The sequence below is a fragment of the Diprion similis genome, chromosome 8 (genome assembly GCF_021155765.1).
Source record: "Diprion similis isolate iyDipSimi1 chromosome 8, iyDipSimi1.1, whole genome shotgun sequence".
Taxonomy (NCBI): domain Eukaryota; kingdom Metazoa; phylum Arthropoda; class Insecta; order Hymenoptera; family Diprionidae; genus Diprion; species Diprion similis.
Window position 1 is genome coordinate 26,012,595 of NC_060112.1, and position 23,576 is coordinate 26,036,170.

The following is a 23,576-nucleotide window of genomic DNA, read 5'->3' on the forward strand; positions in this document are numbered from 1 at the left end:
GACGTTGTGATCTTAGTATCCCGTCGACCCAGAAGCAGCTCTGTTCGGTAGCTCGACTTCCTGCCTTTTCCAAACAATCTATCGTCTTCCAATTCCTATTCATTTGGACCTGCATTTCAAGACTATCTCCATAGTCTGTTCTGTCTTTTTTGCTAGCCCATGTTCTCAGGCATTTTATCCGGCACTGCTTGACCTGTTTGTTGAACAATTTACGCTCCACTGGGCGTAGCTTCGGCTTCTTTCTGAGCCTTCCCTTGGAGAGAAATTGCACATATTCCCAATCATTGTCCAAAGAGTCTTGACTATCTGGCTTCGTTGTACTAGTCTTTCGATCGGAGAATATTTCATTCGAGTTAATGAATTCTACTTCTGAAAAAAGATCATTGCTGCTAGATTGACTTGGTGATGTTACTGTTGGTTCTGAACTGGTAAACACCTCATCATCCTCTTCGATCTCATCAGTCCGATTTTCACCACTTCCGGTGTAACCTCCGTCAGTCCACCAGGTCGAGTAAGCCGGCGTAGTAACAATAGCAGCAGTAGTAGTGGTAGTAGTAGTCGTAATTGTTGTTGTAGCGGGAATTTTCGTTGTGGAAAAGCTGTCTACACTACTTTCAGTTGTCGTTTGATTTCGAAGGATATTTTTATGCATGACTTTATTACGAAAACAATTTGTACCGTTCATTCTGGACAGTATCATTGGAAAGATCGCGGTCAATTCTTCACGAATCGAGGTGTTGTGCTGCTGAGCTAAAGACTTCAACCGTTCAATCAATTTCGGTGAAGCGAACTTGTACGGATCTTTCGCGTTATAAAAGTTGACCCAAGAAGCGTTGCCTGTGACGTGACGATCGATGATGAATGGCCGTGAACAATGGAGAAAATAATACATAAAATAAAATGAAATGATGATTAACAATTGTTATTCTTTGCACTATAGTACAGTCATGAATAGCTGGTGATTCGAAAGGAGATATTTTTGACAGTCAAGTACACTCCACCAACCCTCTTCAAAAAAAAAACAAAAAAAAAAAAAAAACATCTCACACCTCACACCAAAGGAGGAATTAACCATATAGTAAAGAAAGAATTTGCGGTAACATGTTATGCAGGAAGAGTAATATTGATTTCTATGAATAGTCGCGAACGCGAATTGTCCCGAGGGTTGGTGGCGCTGCCTGGCCGTCGCGTGTGGTTCTCAGGGTGCGTGTTACGGGGTTTCGGGAAGTGTGGGTATGACGGATGAGTAATAGTTACCGCAGTCTTCGTCGGAGGCATCCGGGCAGTCCTTGTTTCCATCACAGTGCAAGTCGTAAGCGATGCAACTGCCGTCCGAACAGCGAAACTCCGAGGCGGCACAACCTGCTCCACACACCATACTCGCACTCTTTATACGTTGGCCGAGTTGAGGGATGATGTTTGAAGTTTTTTTTTTTTTTTGGGGGGTGGGGGGTTTGGTTAGAGAGATACGAGTGTGATTTTGACTTTTGTAAATTACGATTATTATTATTATCTTTCAGCTCTGTGGAACGTTGGGAGGACTTGGGGTCCATTACTGTTCTTTTTACTATACAAAGAGGTTGACAAGCCAGTATGTTAATCACAAACGGATGCATGGCATCCTAGAATTTCTATTATGATTTGCGTTGATGTATGTACGGAAGCAGAAGCAGTATACATAATATGATGGGGGTTTTTGACACGAAAAAGCGCTTTTAATCTAGCGAAGCTCATTCGTTTCACGAGATACTTTGACACTGGGGTGGGTTCGGGTAATGTGAAAGCGTGAATGATTGCACGTGTCGGGGAAGTTGATTAGTATCGTTGTAAAGTTTTCGAAACGCACGTTAAATACTTATTTAAATTGTGACATGTTCGTTACCCCGCGTCTCGCAAACCTCTCGTCACGAATTTGAAACATCGTTACGAGAATTCGATATTTATCCGATGGATGGTCAGGTTCCGGTCATCGCGAGGATATGGAAAATTTAAACTCTGTCGAGCGAACCTGATGGAAGTTTTCAACGTTGATATAGGGGGGATTCGCTAGCTCTGCGAAATGTTGCACTCAAAGTTTTTCCTTCAGCATTCGTTGCTGCGGGAAATTGAGCAGCGTCGATCGAAGGTTTTTCCCATCCGCTTCGATCAGTTTTACGTGTTCGTTTATCAATACAATGACTGATTATACGAAATTGAGTATAAATAAATCTTTCCGTTGCTACATCTTCTGGACCACGTACTTCGCCGAAGAAGTCACTTGGAACGGTCGCATTGAGCGTGAATGCGATAAGAGACGACTTCGTGATAGTGATAAGAAGAAATCATTTTTCATCATCTTATGCTACATATTTTAAATCTCTCCTTTCTTATTCTTTGGCACTTACCGCATTGTTCCTCATCTTCGCCAGTGGAACAATCTTGGATTGAATTACAACGCGCACTCAGACTCACGCAGAATCCGTCGTTACATCGGAACTCTTCCGAAGTGCATACTTGACCTGCAAATAGAAACAGGAATCCATTGTTACCTTTGGTCAAGTATAACATTTAACGTTTCATTGTCTTTGGTCTGTAATCTGTTTTGTGTTCCGATAAATTTTGTTTCTAGATGCTGTAAATTGCAAGTTGACACTTTACGGACAAATGGTGTGCCGTCTCTTCCGAGTGGTAAAAAATGCCTACCTGAATCGGTTACACCCAAGAGAAATTGAGGAGAATGAATTGTGACCGTAAGAAATGAAGTTTAACCAGTAATCAATAATATAACCAATAAATTATAATGATAACTTGGAAATTATGAAATAATAATAATACCCTCGTCTTCACAGTTGGCTTCGTCAGAACCATCGGCACAATCGGAGTTATAGTCACAGACCTGAGTGGCCAAGATACATTCTCCACTGGGACACTCAAATTCGTCAGACTTGCATCGGGCTAGAATCGCGCAAACGAAAAACAAGATAAATAAACAGATTAAAATAAACAATTGTAAATGAATGAGGAAATTCATCATTCGAATCATTGTATAGACTTTGGTTGACTTCCTAAGAGTCAATTTATGCACTTAATCCACTGACAAAAATAATTCATCGAACTTGGTTCTTATCCAAAGAATCTACCACAAAACTTTTGTTCGCACCAGTTTTCATTCATATTGTCATTTCGAAAGTTGAGTATGATGTACACACACACATGTCATTCCTTACGACACTTGATGCAGTTGGAAATAGTCGCAGTAATTGGTTGGCAAAATTTAAAGTCAATCGCATCAAGTATAAGGAGTTGAAAAAGTTTTGAAAACGAGTCAAGCTTTGTGGAACGTTAAGAGTTATTCGTCATGCTTGTTGCCAGGCGAATCTCTTCATCTCTATGGCTTTAGTACCAATAAAGTAGACCACTAATCTCACCAGAGAGCTGAGGAATTCTATTAGTTGAATATTTGTTCTTAAGAACTATCGTGCTTTTAGTCAACCGTACGTGCAGGTGTTGTACAGTTCATCTCGTCGGATCTGTCTTGGCAATCGTTGAAGCCGTCGCATCGTCGTATTTTCGGAACGCAGTATCCACTATTGCACTTAAACTGGGTCTCGCTGCAAGCTGTAATCAACGTGAGAATATTTTCTGTATACGTAAAACGTTGATATTCACACAAGTGAGAAAAAGAGAAAGAGAAAAAGAGACCCCATAACAAACAGCACGAGACGCAGACGAATCACGTATAACGAAAAAGAAGAAAGTAGAGACAAATTCAATTCAAACGAGAAGATCATCGTTGAAGCTATAGTAGACGTAAGTTCGTACAGAAGAAACAGTCGCTTAGTTTACACAAAAACGAAATTCGAAGCAGTACGAAGAATCGAGGAAAGTCTTGACCGACAGAGATCCAGTGATCGATCCTGACGTAAATCAACGTAATGAGCTGATCAAAAAAGGTCCACAAAGAAAGTTTGTATCCGAAGAAGAAAGACTGAGACACACATGCAAGACACAGTCTAGACTCGAGGTGAGGGAAGAGAGAAGATGACTAATCGACTAACGCAGCGTTACTTCAGTTCCAGAGGAAGCTGCGGAGCGTGAGTGAAAATCAGAGAGGACACGAAAAGCTGAAGACTGATTTCTGAAATGCAGGGGACAAGGATCTTCGTTCGAAGAGAGTGACTTACGACAGATTTGCTCATCCGACCGATCTTGACAGTCGGCGACTCCGTCGCACTTCTGGCTTATCAAAATACACTGGTTGTTACGACGACAAGTCCATTCCGACTGAGGATCGCAGGTCGTTCCTGGCGGTCGTTGGATTGATCAGTGGTGGTTCGAAATGGTCAGTGAAGAAGACGTAGTCGTCGAAAAGCACGTGGGTCGTTGTGGAGGTCGGGCATGCGTGAGGAAAATCAAAACGTTAGGACTGCGTGGCTGGTTGTCGGCTCTCGTCTTTATAACGAGAGAGCGTTGCAGAGTGGTTAAAGTTTATTAGTCGGTTGTTAGTAGCGATCATGCATCGTGAGTTAGTATTCATCGATCCAGCGATGCGGCGTGTTCCTTTATCAAATGTGATCCAAGTACCAACTTTAACGACGATAAAATCTCCGTCGGAATTTGATACGCATTTCAAAAGCGACAACGACTTCTATCAACCCCACCGTTTGCTGTCGTCCAGATTAGGCAAACGCGGATCACGCGGTCCACGGCTATCGGAAATGGATCGGTGTTGAGTCTACGCGTGTTTCCGGTGCGTCACTTTCGGAGCAAAAGCCGTCTCAGACACGAAGGAATGAATGAATGCCCCAGAACACGTCATTGGTCGTCTCGCTTCTCTCACCCGTTTCAGTGTTTTTTATTCCGTTTTTTTGTTTACTTTTTGAACACTTGTTTTTCGGACCATGATTTTCCAGACCGCGTGTAATCAGGTCGAATAGGGTATTACGGAGAATATAAAATCAGCGGTTGACAGCCGCGCGAGATTTTAAGCGTCGGATTAAAACTTGACGAATTTGTGCGTAGTGGGTATAACAGTAATTACCGGAGCTTGCGGAAAGAAATTAGCCAGAAATCACGTGAACAGCGTTGACTGATAAATCGGCTGACGATATTGAAATTGATGAATGATTTATCGAGAATCTATGGAAAATCGAAGCCAGATTTTCGTTGAGGTGACGCGTCACCAATATACAAAAGTTCTTTCAATTGACTGCGTGACATGTTAACAATCAATCAAGCTTTATAGAACAAATATTTGTCTGCAACCAGTTTGGATTGATTATTATCCTGATTGACTTTAAATTCTTATACGACACAAAAACAAAGTGGCTATTCAATTTTCAATCCGAGCAACTTTTGATACTAAGGCTATCAAGATGGTTGCGGAATTATTTGTACCGAAAAGTAGAACTGTGATGCAAAGTGTTTTTTGAAGAACACCAAGTTTCCACACAATTCTAACTAAAATCCAAGACCATGCCGAATCGAATCGATCCAAACGACGCGAAAATTGATGTTTCACGAATCTTTAACGATGCGGTAAAAATTTCACGTCATCGAAACAAAGTTTTGTAGTTTCAACGAGGCTTTCCCTCAATTGGATCCACCGATTTCGCGGTTCTTCGACGTATCGCACCGTGTTACTTGTTAGTAAATAGCCAAGCATGCATACCACAGCCGTCCTCGTCGGACAAGTCGTCACAGTCGGGTTCGTAGTCGCATCTTTGCCATGCAGGAATGCATTGATTGCCAGTTCTGCAGAGCCAATCGCCAATTGGGCATTCGCCCTCGGCCGTCGTCGTGATCGACGGACTCCCAACGTCATCCGCGTTTCCAAAGCTATTATCTAATTCTTCAGCGACGGACAAATCATATTCCAGATAGTCGAGGTTGGGCCGTTCTTCTAAATATACGCGATGATGCAACGGTCATAACACAACATTTTTTAATACCATTATCGTGTTGAGCGATTATTTATGCTGTTTCTCAATTTCCAGAATCTCGACCTTTCCGATACACTCTCTCGCAAGTATGAAGAAACAGCAACCGCGGCTTTGATCATTCGATCGACCCGAGTCTGATGCTGCTATTTCCTCCGGGCCATCGCGGGTTCTTGTGTGACTTATAAAAAAATCTATTCGCTTTCTCAATGGCGTTTTTTAATTTAATTACATGCGTGTTAATCCTGAAAACCATAACAGCATGCAACCCGGATAGCGTGTTGATAAGAGCGTTTTGAATATGGATAGAGCGATCGAATCACATGTAACGGACATTCCCTGCTAACTTGACCAGGTTTTAACCACACCATTTGTAATTTGATTAAAACCTTTTCCAGCCATTCTCAAGAAAAAAAACGAAACCGTAAACATTTTTTAATATTCATAACTCGATAACCATTTCATAAGAATGAAAAAAAAACAATTTTGCAGGCCCCACGATCATCTGAAATAATTTCAAGCAAATCCAAAATGGCGAAGTCAAACCTGATCAAGTTTGCATGGAATGTTCGATACACGAATTTCCATGTTTTTGCCTAAAATAAACTCGATGGTGGAACAATTGTGCATGTAGTGTGTATTCCTGTACGATGTTTACGTGTGTAGTAAATGCGTGTTGTTATAAATTTTTTTTTTTTCTTTTTTCATATTTCTCGATACCGTCAGTATCGTAGTTAGCAGCCCTGAGTATACTTGCTGTAATATCAAGGAATGAAAACATCCGAGCGAATACTTACGGCAAGTGAGTTCGTCAGTTCGGTCGCGACAATCCGGTGTTCCGTCGCACAGCTGATCCTTCCTGATGCACTGCCCGTTTCTGCATCTAAATTGGCTCTCAGAACAAGCTGAAACAAGCAGAAATAAACAAAATTATAACCCACGGAAGACGGATTTTGGTAACTAATAAAAGATAAAATGCCTAATTGTTTCAGCGATAACAAAAACGCATTTCACCGTCGAGAATCGTGTATAATAATTGACGAAAGCTCGATAAAAAATTGAAGAGTGCCATCGCTGATGGGTCACACATTAAAGGACCCTCTTGAGGCCATTGAAAGCACCCGAGACTGACAACGAGCAGGTATTTAATACTCGCAAAGCACTATACCATCGAAACGGTTTGAGCCTTGAATTTCAAAGGAGAGAAAAAGCGGCGGGTACAGTGAGGCCAAGTGTCCTTCAAGGATGGCATCTCGCCTCAAGGGAAGGCCAAGGATCGACCTCACACGATCGGCTTTCGCCGGCATTTGTGATTAAATTAGGGTTGTGGCGACGCGAAGGTCTGCGGGAGGATCGGTTGCACGTTCTCCAGAAATTTAATCTATCCAAATAAGGTTAATTATTACCGGGACATCACTAAAGAAGGAGAAAAAGCTCCGCGTAGTTCACCCTCTGGGTGGCGTAATTATTTATATAAATTGTATATGCAGCGTTAAAAATGTCCGCGTTTTAAACCGTGTCGCAGGAGTAAAAAAAGAAGGTTATAAAAGCGCAAAAAGGTCTGGGATTGCGCAAAGCGTTGCAGAGCTTAATATCAGGCAGCAAGCACTCGACGAATGAAAACATTAACCTCTCGTTTCTTGCTCGTTTTCGCGAACCACAATTCCGTGCACTTTAATCCCTGTAACGCAAGACGGTGGAGTGGTATCCTGCAACTATCAAACTTTCGTTATCCGTGTTCGCCGTTGAATTTGCAACGGTTATATCAGGCTAAATATTCTGCCTTCCGTCGTTCATAAATCATTTGAGAATTAAAGAATCAGCCATTCGTTTACAGTTCCTACCAATGGATTATAAACACAATCCAAGGCGATGTGGATAATTGGAACGAGTAGTAGAGAAAAAATATACATAAATCGTTTGGATAAACAGGATGCTGCTCCCAGTCGGGATTAACAATAAGTTGTGTTTGTACAGAGGGATGAGGGCTTGGCCACTTGTAAAAGCAACGGCGTATCACACACGAGGTGTAAGTTTCTTCGGAGGATTTGATACGGCTTAGTAAGCGAGACGGAGATCGAGATAATTAGAACGATATGTCTAACCGTTGCACGCTTTGCACGGGTTTCGGAAACCATAGACCTGTTGATACGCGGGATCCTCCGGTTCATCGCCGACCTAATATGTCGGTGAATCGATCCAAAGCACTGCTTGAAAACACGAAGAACTACGAAGACCGATTATATCTAAATCCAAACTGATGTAATTCGTTAATTTATCTGCCAAGTAGATGTTTTCTTGGTAAAAAGTGACTGCATAAAAGAAAAAAAAAAAAGAAAAAGCTCACTAGATGCTAGAGTATAATGTTATACAAAATCTGCACGCACGAGCAAAGTTGAGAAATTTTTTATCAACCTCTCCAGTTTACAACTTTAAATGATATCTGTTACTTCGTAGAATCCAAAAAAAAAATCCAGGAGTAAAAAGTTTCGGTTTTAGAAACATCGAGTTTTTATAGTTTTTTTTTTTTTTTTGTCGATTTTACATCCGCAATTTTGGATTTGGATCAGCGATCCCAAAAAATCCCTGATTAGTTAGTAATAGAGTTGAAAAATATAAGATTCAAAGGATTGATCCCACTATTGCGTATCTCAGATCCATCGGATTTCCAGCTTGGATTATAATTCTGTTTAGTTTGCGTCGAATGGCGGTTGCGCTGATATTCAAATTACGTTCAAGCACGTTAGAAATGTGCGTCGGCGACTCTCGAGGTGGTCAAGGAGCAACTGGAGCCGCGTTTGAGAATAAGAGGTCTACTTGATAGCTAACCAGCCATACGTCGAAGGTTTATAAGTAGGGAGAGTCGCTGTGCAGGCAGCTCTTTCAGCAACCCTTCGGCTCCTCGGTTTTATCCCTCTTAACCCGGGGCTCGAGTCTTCCCTACCTTTTCTCTCTCTCTCTCTCTCTCTCTCTCTCTCTCTCTCTCTCTTTCTCTTTCTTATTCCGCCTCACATATCGGAGGAGTACTTCTTTCTCTGTACACGGCTCGTTAGCAAGCTCTTATATAGTTCTGGAAAGAGGCAACCGGTGAAACGAGCCGTGGAGAGTCTGCGCAAAAAGGGGATAATTCAGGCCTGCGTGAGGACGGGGGTGCAATTTATAAACTTTCCAGAGTTTCTCCCCCCCCCCCCCCGCTCCCCCCCCCCCCCTCAACCCGTCGGGATTATAAAGAATCGTAAAAGAATCCGCTCTGTAGGACCGTAAAAATGTTGGTGTTCGGTATAATAAACCAGATTTCATTGCTACATGGAACGATATTCTTATTTGCATGTTGTTCATGGGGTGAGTTGGTTTTTTTTTTTTGTTTTTTTTTTTTTTTTTTAACTTCCATTTTGTTCTACTTTATCCAACGAACAACGTATTTTCATTCCTCGACCAAGCACGAGGCTTTTGGAATCCGCTTAGCAATCGGCACTTTTGAATCGACTGATCTCATCGATTCTCACGTAGCAATGACCAATCGGCAGTAAATAGATATAACTGAAGAACGTGATCGCAATTTTGAATTGTGTATAATATTTTTGTCGTACATGGATAATTTTTCCATTCAATCAGTTTCATACCCAACATGTGTAATATAAATTCAAGGTATTCAACTCGTGTGCGCCTTTCCTTCAATTTTGTATTATGCCAGTCACTGCAAAATGGTACAAGGAAATAAACATTCGATAAGTTTAGATTTAAAATTCATTAGGCATTGGCAGTTAAATTCGTCAAGTTGATATGCCAACCTTGTAGTTTCAAGATTATTTTGACCGAATAAATTTTTTCTTAACGACAAGTGTTTAAACTTTTGAGTTTTTGTATTCTGCTTAGTTTTCTTTGGAGACAAGAAAAAAAAACCTGGAAAGTTATTGCAAACATCCAAAATGTTGAAATTTTGAATACTTAGATAAAGAAGAATTTTTAATGTTGGTACGAAACACTTCCTGTGATGGAAGTCTATAAAAAGTAAACGATTTTTGTGTCTGTCAATTTGATTCGACTGCGTGAAAAATTTTTAAAGCGAAAATTAAATGTATATTAATCCAAAGCAATGAGCTGCTGTATTGCGTGACGTTTGTATCGGTACTGAGAATCATTTTTTCTTTTTCTTTGTTTCTGGTTTTATGGCAAATTAGCGAAATAATCGCTTGCAAGTCTGCCAGGCTTCGCGGGCCGAGTTTGGCGTGCAAATTACGAGCGTGCGTTACAATGAAAATTAAGATTACGACGGCTTATTTGCCGGCTCATGGGGCTCATAATTCGTCTCGGTATTACCGAGACACGTCTGCAATTTTGAAAATCAATAATCACTCGCATGGTGGCAATTTTTTTACAGCCTGAATAAAAAGTTAGTTAAAAAGGAGGAATTATTAGCGACTTCTTTACTCTGTGATAGAAACGAGGTTGAGAAAATCCGAATGCCAGAAGCTGAAATATCAACAATTTGAGAAAAGGTTTTGTAATTTAAACTTTCGAAATAATTAAATTTTGCTGTTTTTCATCCGATTTTAGTGTTTTCGGGGTTAAATTTGCCCATTTGCATGTCGCAATTCTACCACAATGTGAGATTTCTTGAATGTTTTTTAGAAAATTCTTGGGTATCAGATCAGTGAAAAGCATGAGCAGGGAAAAATAAACTTCGGATGAAAAATACCAAAGTTCAATCATTTTGGACGTTCTTATCACAGAACATTTTTTCAGAATATAAAATTGTCGATTTTTTGGCCTGTTTCGTTCAAATTTGCTCAGATTCATTTTTGTATCATGTATAAGGGAGCGAGGTTGGAGTTTCGAGTTTGAAAAGTTGTGAAATTCCAAACTTCTTGGTGGCGGAACTTGAAGGAAAGAAATCCAACTTTTAGTAAATAAAAAAGTTTCGAATGGTTGGAAAACCAGTGGATCAAAGTTTCGAAATGCAAGATACCGAAAATTCAAGTTCGGCTAGAGCAAAATTCTGAAAAATAATGTTTCGGTAGAGTAAAATTCCGTAAATTAAAATATAATCACACAGGTTAGTTTACTCAACGAGTGCTTGTAAAAAATGGGAAAAACCGAAAATCAGAATAACCAGGATAATCCGATCGTAAAAACATGGAAAATCCAAAACAAAGAAAGATCAAAGTGGTGAAATTCCACCAAGCCAAAAACACTCAGAACCGAAAATCCTCGATCATTCGGGATTTCGATGTTCCAGATTTTTGAATTTTCTCATTCTCACACTTTCGGAACTATGAGCTTCGTCCTGCGGATCATTCGAAACATTGATCTTTCTACAAAGTTGAAACTCTTTACTGGAAGTTGGGCCATAAAAAAATTCGGAATTCGGGTCTTTCGGAACTTTTCAAATTCAGAACGTTGTTTCACGCATCCTCCGCACCATCGTAGTCGAAAATAAAATTTCTATTCCACCCAATTTTCCGTCTCTCACGAACTTTCTACTCAGACTATCCGACCGATTGATCCCTAAATCGCGGGAATATATGCCTGATGACGAATTGGCCGATGGTTAGCCTGATAAAGACACGCACCATAGTCCCGTTAAATTTATAGCTCGTGCGTACGAGCGCAAGAAGTAAAGCCCTGGAGTTAAAAAGGGGGAAATAAATAAAGGCGGAAAAATAAATTGATACACTTCCGCGCCTCGTGACGCTAAGTCGGTCGTATTAGCATGACAAGCAACCGCACGGCGTCAAATTGCTGGACCTAAAAGCTGCGGCTGAGCCGGAGGCGACGGGAGCTTCTGCTAAATCGTCCATGCGCTGCTAATGGACTGCGGGCCGGGAAAAATCTTGTCGTTTTCCATCCTCCCCCGGTTTTTACCGCCCCCGGACGTTGTACGTTATACGCATGCACTTTACCCTCCGCGATTTAATCCCGCAACCTTTCCCGGCGCGGAATTATTATCCTTTCGTAAAACTGCGATCAAATGTGTAGAGAAGCTTCACTGACACCTGCGGCCAGCTTCTTTACTGCCCAATATACTTTGCTCGCACCTTGTTAATTAATGACTTTGAAGGATTACTTCATTTTCGCTTTCACTCGTCTTTTTTTTTCTCTCGTCTTCTCACGCCTCTTTCGCTTTTGAAATCATACATTTTCTCATTTGCACACGCGTGTGCATATTAGAGTGGCGCAAAAAAACCGACTGTTTTTTATTTTTGAGTCTTGTGTGACAAAATGTTAGTTTTTGATGTTTTAAGAGCCCACTTCAAAGGATAGTTCAAAAAAAAAAGAGGTCGGTCCACATTTTTTAAAACTTCAGAAATCGTCAAAAATTTATTTTTTTTTTAAATTTTTTCTCGTTACGGTATAATTTTATAGACAAAAAAAAATTAAGTTTCCGAAAGTTTCAGTTCAAAATTTGACTTTTGAAAGGTCACTTATAATTCTTTTTCAATTTTTTGGTGCATTTCTTTAAATCTTTTCGAGCGACCTCTTAACATTCATATTAAAATTTCATAAATTTTTTTTCTTCAATTTAGTAAGAAAGAATCGATAACAATACACTACGACATGAATTAAAAATCAAACAAAATACTGAAAATATAATTTTTTTAATTTAATTTTTTGACGATTTTTGACATTTTTAAAAATTTGGACCGACCTCTTGGAATTTTTTTTTCGAGTTGTCCTTTGGAGTGGGCTCTTAAAACATCAAAAACTTACATTTTGTCACACGAGACTCAGAAAAAAAAATAGTCGGTGTTTTTGTGCCACCTTAGTGTGCATTTTCATGTATATATACATAATATATAGCTTATGTCAATAGATTCTCGGTAAAAGAACTTTAGATTGTTTAACTTTATTATCACGTAGACGTCGGCTGTAATATCGTTACGTGAATTAACATCGATTTTACAAACGTATTTATAGGAAAAAAAAATTACAAACTCACCCCGGTCATATAATCGCTATTGTTGGTAAATATCGAAGGGAGCTTTGGGCGTTTTACTCTAAACACCGCTGCTGAATTCGAATCGAGAATAATCTGATTTCCTTAAAATTACGAGGTACTGCGTTTAAAATAAGGTCGAAATTTTTTTTTTTTTTTTTTTTTTGTTTTTCATGGAAAATATTCAGAAGCAACAATTTTTCGTACAGTCAGGTTGACATTATACGATCATACCTTAATTTTTATTGTTCGAAATCATTTGAAGCGGACATTAAATTTTTATTTTGAAAATCGACAGATTTTACTAGAGAATAAAAAGTAAACAAAAATTACACTCAAGCACTTCGAAAAAATGAAACGAGTAAATTTATCCGTACAAGGCCGCAGGCGCCAGAACAGTAAATAAAGATCTGACAGTGATTGACAACTGCGAAACAAAAAAAAAAATAAATAAATAAAGTCATTCCCCTTCTGCAAACTGTTAATATCCGAATAATATGTTTCATCCCTAAAATATTTACTGATTGAAATTTTCAGGAATTGTTGTGCAAGAAGCGGTAAAAAATTTGAATAAATCAACTAATCATAATGCATGGAAATTATACTGTATTCATATATAAACCTTGTAAAACTGTTGAAATAAAAAAGGTGATAATAAAGAAAAAGAAAAAGAACTTCTTCCAACATCATCCTGAAACGAATCCTACAAGAAGGACGATGAAAGCGCGTTGGACCGTGATATATGCAAAATAGATAAGGCAATACATGAATTAAGATGTTGAGAAGAGCTGTGTTAATTCATGTATTGCTTTATCTATTTTGCATATGTCACGGTCTAACGCGTCTGCGCTCGTAATATCAGGAGAGGAAAAAAAAAAAAATGAAATGATATAGAAAAGGAAAGTAAAAGAAAAACGAGGATTTTTTTGCACGTGCCAAGAGCTGTACTCACGGCAAAGGTGGTGGCTGTTATGGCGCGCCGATTAGAAACTAGAAAGTATCCTGAACAGCCTCCCGTAGGATTTTTATCGAATACAAAGCGGGAACCTCGAGTCCTGTCGGTAAAACAGTATCGATCGTAAAATGGTACAAACTAAAATTATCTGGTAATTTTCCGTGACATGACAGATGCAAATTTTCCACGTACTTGTTGCTCGCCAATTAGCATATATGCAGTTTTGTAATTAATGTTACTGGCAGAGTAACTAGGTATTATAAAGTCACGATTCCATTTTTTTTTTTCATTTATTACGACATTGTTTTTTTTTTTTGTAACCTGACTGGAAAATCCTTGACGCGCGTCATGAATGAAAACGCCCACTGCGACGCGGGAAAAGCTTCGGCAAAAGCTCAACAAATTCATTTAAATATAAAGTGATCGTAGAGACTTTTTTTCGTCTGCGCTCTCCTGTTAAATTTTTTTTTTTTTTTTCTACTTTTTCTTTTATCACTGCTATTAACGTGATTCTTTTCGGTTTTTCTTTTGTTTTTCACTCGGTTTTTTTCTTACAGTCTTTCAATTTTCACCCTCCCCTATATCGCTCGTGTAACTGACGCGCGATTTTCTCATCCTCGCGTTCCTCCCTTCCCAACTTAACGCGACCTCATGACCTCAAGTCTCCGACTAAAATATGAATATCTATGTACCTAACTACGTACATAAAATTTGAATATTTTTTTGCTAAATCGGAGGAGAATTTTGCATTCTTACGCCTGTAAGGTAATATATAGGTATAGAAGAACCTAACCTCAAATGTTCAATGAAATCGATTACTGTATTCTTTTGAGAAATTTAGAGAAACTCTTTACAGTTCTGTTCGGTACAATGTAAGTCAGATTGTTTTTTTTTGAAATTTTTCTATTAATCATGTACGAGACTTGTCGTGAGGTGAAAATTTTATGAAATCAAAAACACGATGATAGAAATGTTAAAAAATTAGACTTCAGTTTGGATTCTAGACTTGAATAATTCAGAGCTTCTCAAACTTTTCCTACATGTACCACGAAGACTTTTTCGACTGTAGTTTAAACGGTACCTTTCCAACTTTTGCTTAAACTCTTTTTTGACATGACTGTACGTCTCATACATTCCTACAAATCTACAAATAAAACTTTCCACACATCGATGCTCAAATGATGCGGAGAATAATTACGAAGCAATAAAAGTAATCGTAATAATAATCCGAAACCGTGAGCTTAGAAACACAACAATAAGTGGCCCCAATCGATTTAACCCAGAGTATAACCCTCGCGGGGGCAAATTGTTGTCAAGCGTTATCTCGTGCCCCGTTCTGTAAGAATATATGTAGAATACATATATATGTCTAGGCGGTGGGCCACCGTAAATCAACAGTTTAGTGTAGCTTCTCTTTTCCGTGCCGGATTCGTGGGTATCGGATAGACCGTTTCTCATTGTCAACGTGATACAATAATTGAACTTGGTATCAGGTAGCTTCAGCAGCCCGTCTCCGTGACCCTCGCGTGTCGATCGACCTGATATAACTTCTTTTGCTTTCCTTATTCCCTCCTTAAACCAGCGCACCGGTTAGCGGATATACACGATGTGTACGAAAAAAATTTGAGAAAAAGAACGTTGCTTCGTACATCCGATCTTCGAATTCAGTTATACCTTCTCAAAAGCACACGACTGCACATGCTCGAGCTTTTTGGTCAGGCTGACCACCTCAAACTTCATCCGCCAAACGCGGCTTCGGGAGGTTATGTTGGCGATGCGATTTTTTTTAGGTTAACCGGACGTAGAATAGATGATGAATAGTTGCGATTCAAGAAGGATTGGAAAACTCTTATCGTGAACAACTGATCACTGCTATGAGTCATCGTAATTTAACGCGGAAGAATCTGACATCTCGTGCCTCGTTTCAATTGAATTGGCTCCCCTGGCTCGCAGCTGACCAATAGGGTTAAATTGCTCAGCGCATGCGCAGACCGTTACAAAGCCTGCTATGAGTTTCACCGTTTCCTCTCGGTACATCAAAATCGTTTAAATTCCATCGCGGGGGTTCAATCGTCCTGAACTTAGTAATAATCGTCGAGTGCAAAGATGAATGAATAACGTTCATTGCGAGGTTATTGTATTCTCGTCGATTGCATAAAGTAGGAACGCTGGGCGCCGCGTACAACGTCGAACGTGTCTTGAACATCAAGAATAATAAAAATGACGCAATCCCGCGGTCTACTAGTTGTAAAATCTCATGTGACAAGGACAAACGTGAGGCGGTCATCTCGTGTACAGTGAGATCATTCCCATATAGGCGACATTTTATTACATCTATAGTATGTATAATGATGTACAATAATTCGCGTTTGTTTATTTTTCTCGAAGCGTGAGCGGCATATATTATAACACGCTTCTCGAAATGGTTTCGTTTTCGTTATAGAGCCATTACACTAATTCGTCGATTAACCTTGTAAGTTTGAAACTCGTGGAGAGGACACGTTTTTACACCGTCGTTAAGCGATCACTACTTTCGTCCCTCTTTTTTTTCTGCTTCTTCTTCTTTTTTGTTTTTATACACCAGTTTCAATTGACCAGAATTAATATCGCTAAACAGAGAGAATTACAATATGCACAAGTCTGATCTGCAGGATGTATGTATACCCAAGTGAGACAAGAGTCGCCATTTTATGTAAAAAAAAAAAAAAACAATTTACATTCGTCTCGTACAAATTGAACAGTAAGCTCTTTGAATTTCGTACAACGGAGCAGCTAATATTTCTGATGAATAACAACTCTGCCTTGCGGTGACAATAATGGCAACTTACGTAAAGCACTTCGCGTAAGCTGCAGTTCCTTCTCTCCTTCTCTCGAGTGATCTCATTCAATTGTGTGTTATTTCTATCAAGCAGAATAACTCTTGCGCTATTTCATTAACTTCAGACGTACATTCATGTATGTACATATCATATATGCGATACGTGCTGCAGACAATTGCAGGAATGCGTCACTGCACGTTCACGCGTGGGATGAGTTAACGCGTGCGATTGCCGCACGCGAATTCACACGTCGGTGTCCTCATGATGCGGCGGCGGCAGCTTTGGAATGGCAAAGTGTCGCTGATCGGTGACATTTGAATCGTCACATGGAAAGATTGCTTCGAAGAACGATGCACGCTGCGCAGATCAGTGATGGTGCATCATGGGAGGAGATGGCGTCGTATCGTTTCAACGAAGTGCCGCTAACGCCTCGAAGGAATAAATGCGGGGGCGAAAAGCGTTTTACAGACTCGTACAGGGTGGGTGGGTGGCAAGTCTCATTTTTTCGCCTCTCTTCATATTCACAATTTACAAGTCGCCAAGGTTCTTGTCTCGCATGAATATTTTTATTCTTATTATTATTTTCCTTTTATTACTTATGGCATTCCTCCGCGTGACTTTTAGCCACGATATTTAAATATGTTTATTAATTGGCCGTATACGTACGTACATACATCGAGTATGATGTCACGTGTCGCTATGCGAACAAATATATGATATTATTATTTACACGATCACTCGCGTACGAGATGTTTTTATAACCAAGGTTCTGAACCATCTCTCTTGCATTTGTGGTCTACCGAATTTTTGCCAATTATTTTCCTCCAACGCACAAACGGCTGCAGGCTTCTCTGACGCGAAATTGTACCAATTGGTGCAATTGGTACGGTTCGGTATAAAGCAGACACGCGTTTCGTGAAATACTCCATGCTGTACTAATTGTCGAGCTTGACAAGCGGCCATAAAAAACCCATGAGGCCAATTACCCGACATTTCTCGCTTGTTTTTACAATCACATGAACTTGTTAAACTGACAAAATCTTGTTATTTATACGCGAACGTGACTCGACAATATTGCGGTTGTCTTCAGGTTGAATCTCTGATCTTTATTTCCATCACAGCGATAATTAATTATACAATTAATGAAGAGAATTACAGGCCACTTCAAACACTCGTCTAATCATGGAATCCGTTTTTCCTTGCGGTCAACGGCAGCAGCGCATCGCAACCTTCGTTCCGAAAGTTGAGATATGCAACTTCTCCACACGGATAATGGCGTATCCGTGGAGAGTTGAAGAGGCTTGCAGACAAGGGTCAGAGATAGGGAGAGAATCGGGTTGCGAGATAGGGGGATTTTTCATCAAGCGATTGCGGGGATCATGTCCCCCAGCACAATGTTCAACACCGATGCAACTTCGCTGTACATGCAGGCGGTTTGATAACGCGCAAAAGCCGAGGAAGCGTGTTTAATTCTCACTTCGTCGAGTAGTCGACTCAGCACAATTAGCCGTGACGAAGGTTGATACGGAAGAGGAGAAATTCGTGCGAGTTGCATTTGAGGTTAGAAAGGACGCAAGGACAACATCTTCTTCCTTATACCTACTCCAAGTCCCGCATTCTTATCCCGTTGCACATATTCGTTCGGCTAGCTGACAGACTTGCGGCACGATTTCCAACCTTCGTTCAGGATGAGTGGCAGGCACGATGCCGCTCGAATAATCTCTACGACTTGAGAATTCACTCGGGTATTCCGTCACTCCTTTAACGGGGTATTAGCCGCGTCTAGATGGAGTGCATTCTTATTATAATCGTTACCACTGCTGCATATATTGACTAGCGGTGCAACTCCTAGACAATAACTCGTTCCTGTCAACCTCGATGAAATCGAACCGAGCCTTCCATTCTTTTGCACACTTCCAGGCATAGTTTTACCACGATTTCTCACATCTCGGCTGAGAATTACCTTCAACTTCGCATTCCACGATCATAGTTTTTCAAAACAATTCTTTACTCAAACATATCAGCTTATTGGAATCCAAACCAAAAGTACCTTCGCTGGAACCTCCAGAGATGAACAGTCATCGAGTTACATAGTATCAAGGTCACGATAACTGACATGATCAGCCAACTATGAAGGAATTCTTTACATCCGAGTCAAATATTATGATATTGTATGTTACTCTGTAACCATATGGATTTCTTAAAAAGTTTTTAAGAATAAGCTATATCGAACATTATTCGTGTGAGTAATAAAACGAGTGTTGAGATCAGCGAGATTATAGAATTCATGCGGCAATCGAGTATCGACATCAGTCTTGCATACGAAACAAGCTGATGTTTGAAGATAGATTTGCAGGCAGTCGCGGTGCGCAAGGAGAGAAGTTAAGAAGAGATCATCATCCGAAGATAAGTCTTTGGGTACAAGAGGATTGTTGTTAAATGCATGAGCACTCGATGCGTGCAATACGTCGTGATGTCTGGTTGCACGATAGGATATTCCCTCGAGTTGAGATTGCGTAACTAGAAGCTGCACAACTGCCGACGGTGGGGCTCTAAGAGGTCCTAATTCGGCCCGAGCGCGACGCTCTTCTTATCAATTCTAATATGTGTTCAGTCGGCCTTAAGTTCGCCCTGGAATCTACAGGTTCACCGCGTATCCATACAACCACGGTGCTATCGTAATTGCAGAAACATTTCGAGCGTGTCGCAAACACACTCAGATAACACACATGCACCACTCAAGTCAGCCGTGAACAAAGTTCGCGTCTTTGCCAAAGCCAGGAATACATTCCGTCACATACCTGAAGCCTCACCCAGCTGCGTGCTGCTAAAGCCTTTCAAGTTACCTCACACATGACGATGCGTGCGCATAATAACAGAGTTGAACAAAAATTTTATTTCGTTTAGCAAACGATAAATTGAACAGCTTTTATCCTTATGGATAAGGACATTTTTGTTCAGCAAATTCAAATCTGATTGCTGTCAGAGAAAAAGGTTCGAGCCCAATGCATTTATTTGTGGGTATATAACCTAGAATTAACTGTCAGGGAATATGTGATTAGTGAGAAGTTCTTTCTACTGTGAGAACGCGGAGCGCGCGTGTCCATCTGGCGGCCGCAATGAGAAATACACCGTCGATTTGGCGGGCGTTTGAATGTTGGGACGGCGTGGAAAATTTTTAGTTCAATGAAAAAAGAGGCAGATTTTAGCTAGTTTGAACGTTCGTGATTTCGTTTCTCAGAAATTCTCGCACATCGGGTTCTGCAGAAAGACGACTTAAGCGAATCAAATCTCTTCGTTAATTATCTTGTACACAAAAGCAAGGAAGAAGAGTAAACAGAACGAGATGAGAAAAGAAAGAAAATGCGAGGTATGAAGATGGAGAAAAAATAAACCGTGGCGGCAGATGGGCGCGTAGCCGCAGGATGAAAGCTTTTCTCTCTCGAGCTTCAGAATTCTTCGCCAATTAATAACCGGGTCAGTCTTATAAGCCGGATTCCCGCCCATGTAAGAATATAGCAGAGACATAACGGAGGCTGCGATTTGTCGCCGGATATTGGAAGCAGTAAATTTGGAGATCGGTGGTCCAGCTGCGGAAGATCGCGAGAGCTTCGTTGCTGGAATCGTCTTATCGACTAACTTTTAGAAACAGTGAAAATATAGATTGGCTCGAGGGGTATAAATTCAATTGTTTTATTATGTGAATCAGTTAATTGTGGTTTTACCGATTTCCGATTTCTCGGTGACAAGTCCTTTAAATACGGATCCCATTAAAAAATTCACGGTTTCAATAATCGAGCGTCGATCTCGCGGTACGATGATGATAAATGTTGTTGTAATTTGAATGCTCAATTGTAAAGAACGAGGCTGATTGTCAGTGAACATGGCTCTCAACTATCACGGCGGTAATTAGTTGTCAGCGTTTGCCAGTTTAAAAACGCTTTGGAACAGACGAACATACGTGGGAGTTTGCGAAGATCAAAAGTTCAATGAAATAGGATCGCGTTTGGAGATAGTCGCGAACCTTATTGGCAAACTGGCGAATAAATAAACTTTACGACGAACAAGGAACGAACGGTGATTAATTGGTTCAGCAGTGCATGATTAGCCGTTTTTAGCGCGGCATTTAGCGCGGCCGACAAAAGCTGAAGCTGAAGCTGCATTACGCAACGTCGCCTGCTGATTATGCAACGTCGAGTTATCACCGAGTGTCTGTGACACGCTATCCTGGAATTCTATACACCTGTGAAACAGAGCTTGATTGTAAGCAACCGATAGAATATTCCGCGCGTGCCTTCTTCTCTGCGTTCTGACGTCAAAGGAATCGAATGGACATTTCGAACGTTGGAATAACGCGGAAGATACGCGATTGAAATTGGTATCATTAACGTGACTTGGGTTTGAAAAAAGTCACCATATCGCGCAGAATTCAGAATCACTTTGAACCGCCCCCCCCCCCCCCCCCAAAGAATTTTAGCATTCTTCGGTTCGTTTGACGTTTTACTGAATTTCACATTTCTCATTGAGTTTCGACACGCAACGATTTTTGCCAAATAAAGCATCTTATTGTCGTGATAAAAAATTAATTAATTGATTATGGATGAAGAATGAAATCGAAAAGAAGCTTAATAATCATGAGAAATTAATGAATCTTATTTGTGAATGAATAAAACAAACCCTTTTTTTGCTAATATACAATCACGTTTTCTCGAGTAGAATAACATTTAATTATTCCGTAAAATCGAAGGACATCGTGTACATTTAACGGCGGTTTGAAAATTTTTTTCTTCCAGTTGTCAGATATTATTGCAACGGTTGTTGTTGCAAAATATTTTCACTCGATCGCAGATAATTCTGTTTATAATTAAAACTGTCTGCGATCTGAGGTTTGAATTATCATTTTGACGTTATTTTAGTATAATCTGTAACTTTCACGGTCCAACAGTTTTGCAAAATTCATTTTACACCTGCTGAACAAAGCCTCGTAATTATATTTCCCCCCGTTTTTTTGTTTGAAGGAAGAAAATGAAGAAAAAGAAATCAACGATATAATCGACGGCGTCGAAAGTCACTAGATAAAGATAAGGAAAAAATTCACCCCTAGGACAAAGTAATAAAGGATAATAACCAGAAGCGACTTGTAACGTGTCGTTGAGGATATTTTGCGAGGTGTTTAAACGGTTTGATCGTGTCTGGAGCGATGGATTTTCCGGGGAAGCACTATTTCCCGGCTGCAGATATTTGCCTCCGCGGTTATTAGATTTGATCCTCGCCTCTGGGCTCGCTTTTCGCCCTTCGACGACGTCGCCATCCCCAGAAGCAAACACACTTTTAGCGAGGCACACATGCCTTTCCACCCATCGAATTTATTTATTCCCAACTTTTACTACTACCCACTTTTATCCTCCTCTTCTTCTCTTCCTCTTCCTTCTTCTTCTTCTCCTCCGTTTCAAATCCGTCCAGCGGTTTCTGTCTTCGGGTAAAATTCCGCGAGACTTTATTTTTACTGTTTTATTTCCTCGACCCTGCGTCTCTTCATGTATGTACTACATATGTACATTATATCTATACATTATTTACCAAACCGCATCATATTGTTATGGAAAAAATTTCGCTACATCTTCTGCCTCCGCGCTTTTCTGCCTTATATATATATATACCACGTCTGCATATATCGATATATTCGCGATGCAGCCTCACGTAAGCAAACACAATTGGACGGTAGATTTTTCGTGAAATTAAACATCCAGAGTTGATAAAAAATTCGTGCTTTTAAATTATCTTCTTCTTTTTTTTTTTTTACTTTTCATACGAATCAAGTAATTCCCTAGCAGCCATTTTCTGCAACTAATAACCCCCGCATCCCCTGTTTTTGTACATCATAGACTCGCTTTACGTATCGGTAGGTTTCGATTTATCGATTGCGGCAAATGGTTCGTCGAGCAGCGATTCAAGTGTGGAACGGAAGTACAAGCCGAGTATATTATATACGAGGCGTATGACGTACGTCCGACTTCCGTACAACCGTATATCTATATAACTTCACAGTTTCACAAAGATAGTTTCAACCCTCGCGCCAGGCTCCACCACCCTGCAACAGGAAAGACGCGGACGATTTTTCCGGCGTATTTTCTCCGACAAAAGATATTAGAAAACCGAAACGCGGCCGGAAATAATAAATAATGTATGATCAATACAATATTACTATAATAAAACGAGAAACCTTGTGCAACCCTGTACACCCGATAAATTCCGAACGTCACAATCAAGGAAAAGTTAATATAAGTTACTAAAATTGTTATTTTTCTTATTTTACACCAACCACATGTAAAATCTTTCTTATTTCATCCCCCGTGTTTTTTCCAAAACGTAATCTGAGTCCCGCCGAACCCTTATTGTATCAGTTAGTAAAGTCAACTGGTGCCCTGGTCTACCTGTTAAGAGTATCAAGGGTCAGTGCCACATCTGCTAAAGCCATATTCGTGTCGTCGCGTCTGGGCTTTGCGATCGAGCATTTTCCCACCCGACTTAGCCGACGTAAATTTTTACACGTCGACCTAACGAGGCGTCTTCATCGGGATTATGAATTGAGAAGTTTGGAAGAAACGAGCAAAAATAAAGTGCATTCATTGCAAACGGATCTCAGTAAAAGAAGTCGATGAAAAGTCATGCTTTCAAAATATTTTATCCACAGTATCAAGAAATCAATCTTCTAATTAAGATTGGATGAATTTAATTCAGACGTGCTTTTTCCTTGCATGAATTGCGATTACAGACGTTGTGGAGATTAACGAATAAATAGGTTTACGTCTGCGTTGCATTTTCGTATCGATTAAGAAAATCATTCAAGTTCGTCTGGCTTTGTTATGCTTGAGATAAGCGCGAGCCGTTTTAATTTCGTTCCTGAGTTCGAATCTGCGTTTGCAAATGTTGCAGCTACTTTTAGA

The 23,576-nt window shown here is 40.2% G+C and overlaps 1 protein-coding gene across 1 annotated transcript in view; it reads right to left on the reverse strand.

The window, feature by feature from the left end:
• The window catches only part of LOC124409144 (basement membrane-specific heparan sulfate proteoglycan core protein), a 79,019-nt gene that overhangs the window by 39,269 nt on the left and 16,174 nt on the right, over positions 1-23,576 (reverse strand). The window contains exons 15-21 of the mRNA XM_046886562.1: positions 6,716-6,823; positions 5,651-5,881; positions 4,164-4,283; positions 3,478-3,597; positions 2,815-2,934; positions 2,385-2,498; positions 1,258-1,362 (exon numbers count right to left, since the gene is read on the reverse strand). Of these exons, the coding sequence (XP_046742518.1) occupies positions 1,258-1,362; positions 2,385-2,498; positions 2,815-2,934; positions 3,478-3,597; positions 4,164-4,283; positions 5,651-5,881; positions 6,716-6,823 (918 nt within the window). The remainder of the gene's footprint in view (positions 1-1,257; positions 1,363-2,384; positions 2,499-2,814; positions 2,935-3,477; positions 3,598-4,163; positions 4,284-5,650; positions 5,882-6,715; positions 6,824-23,576) is intronic.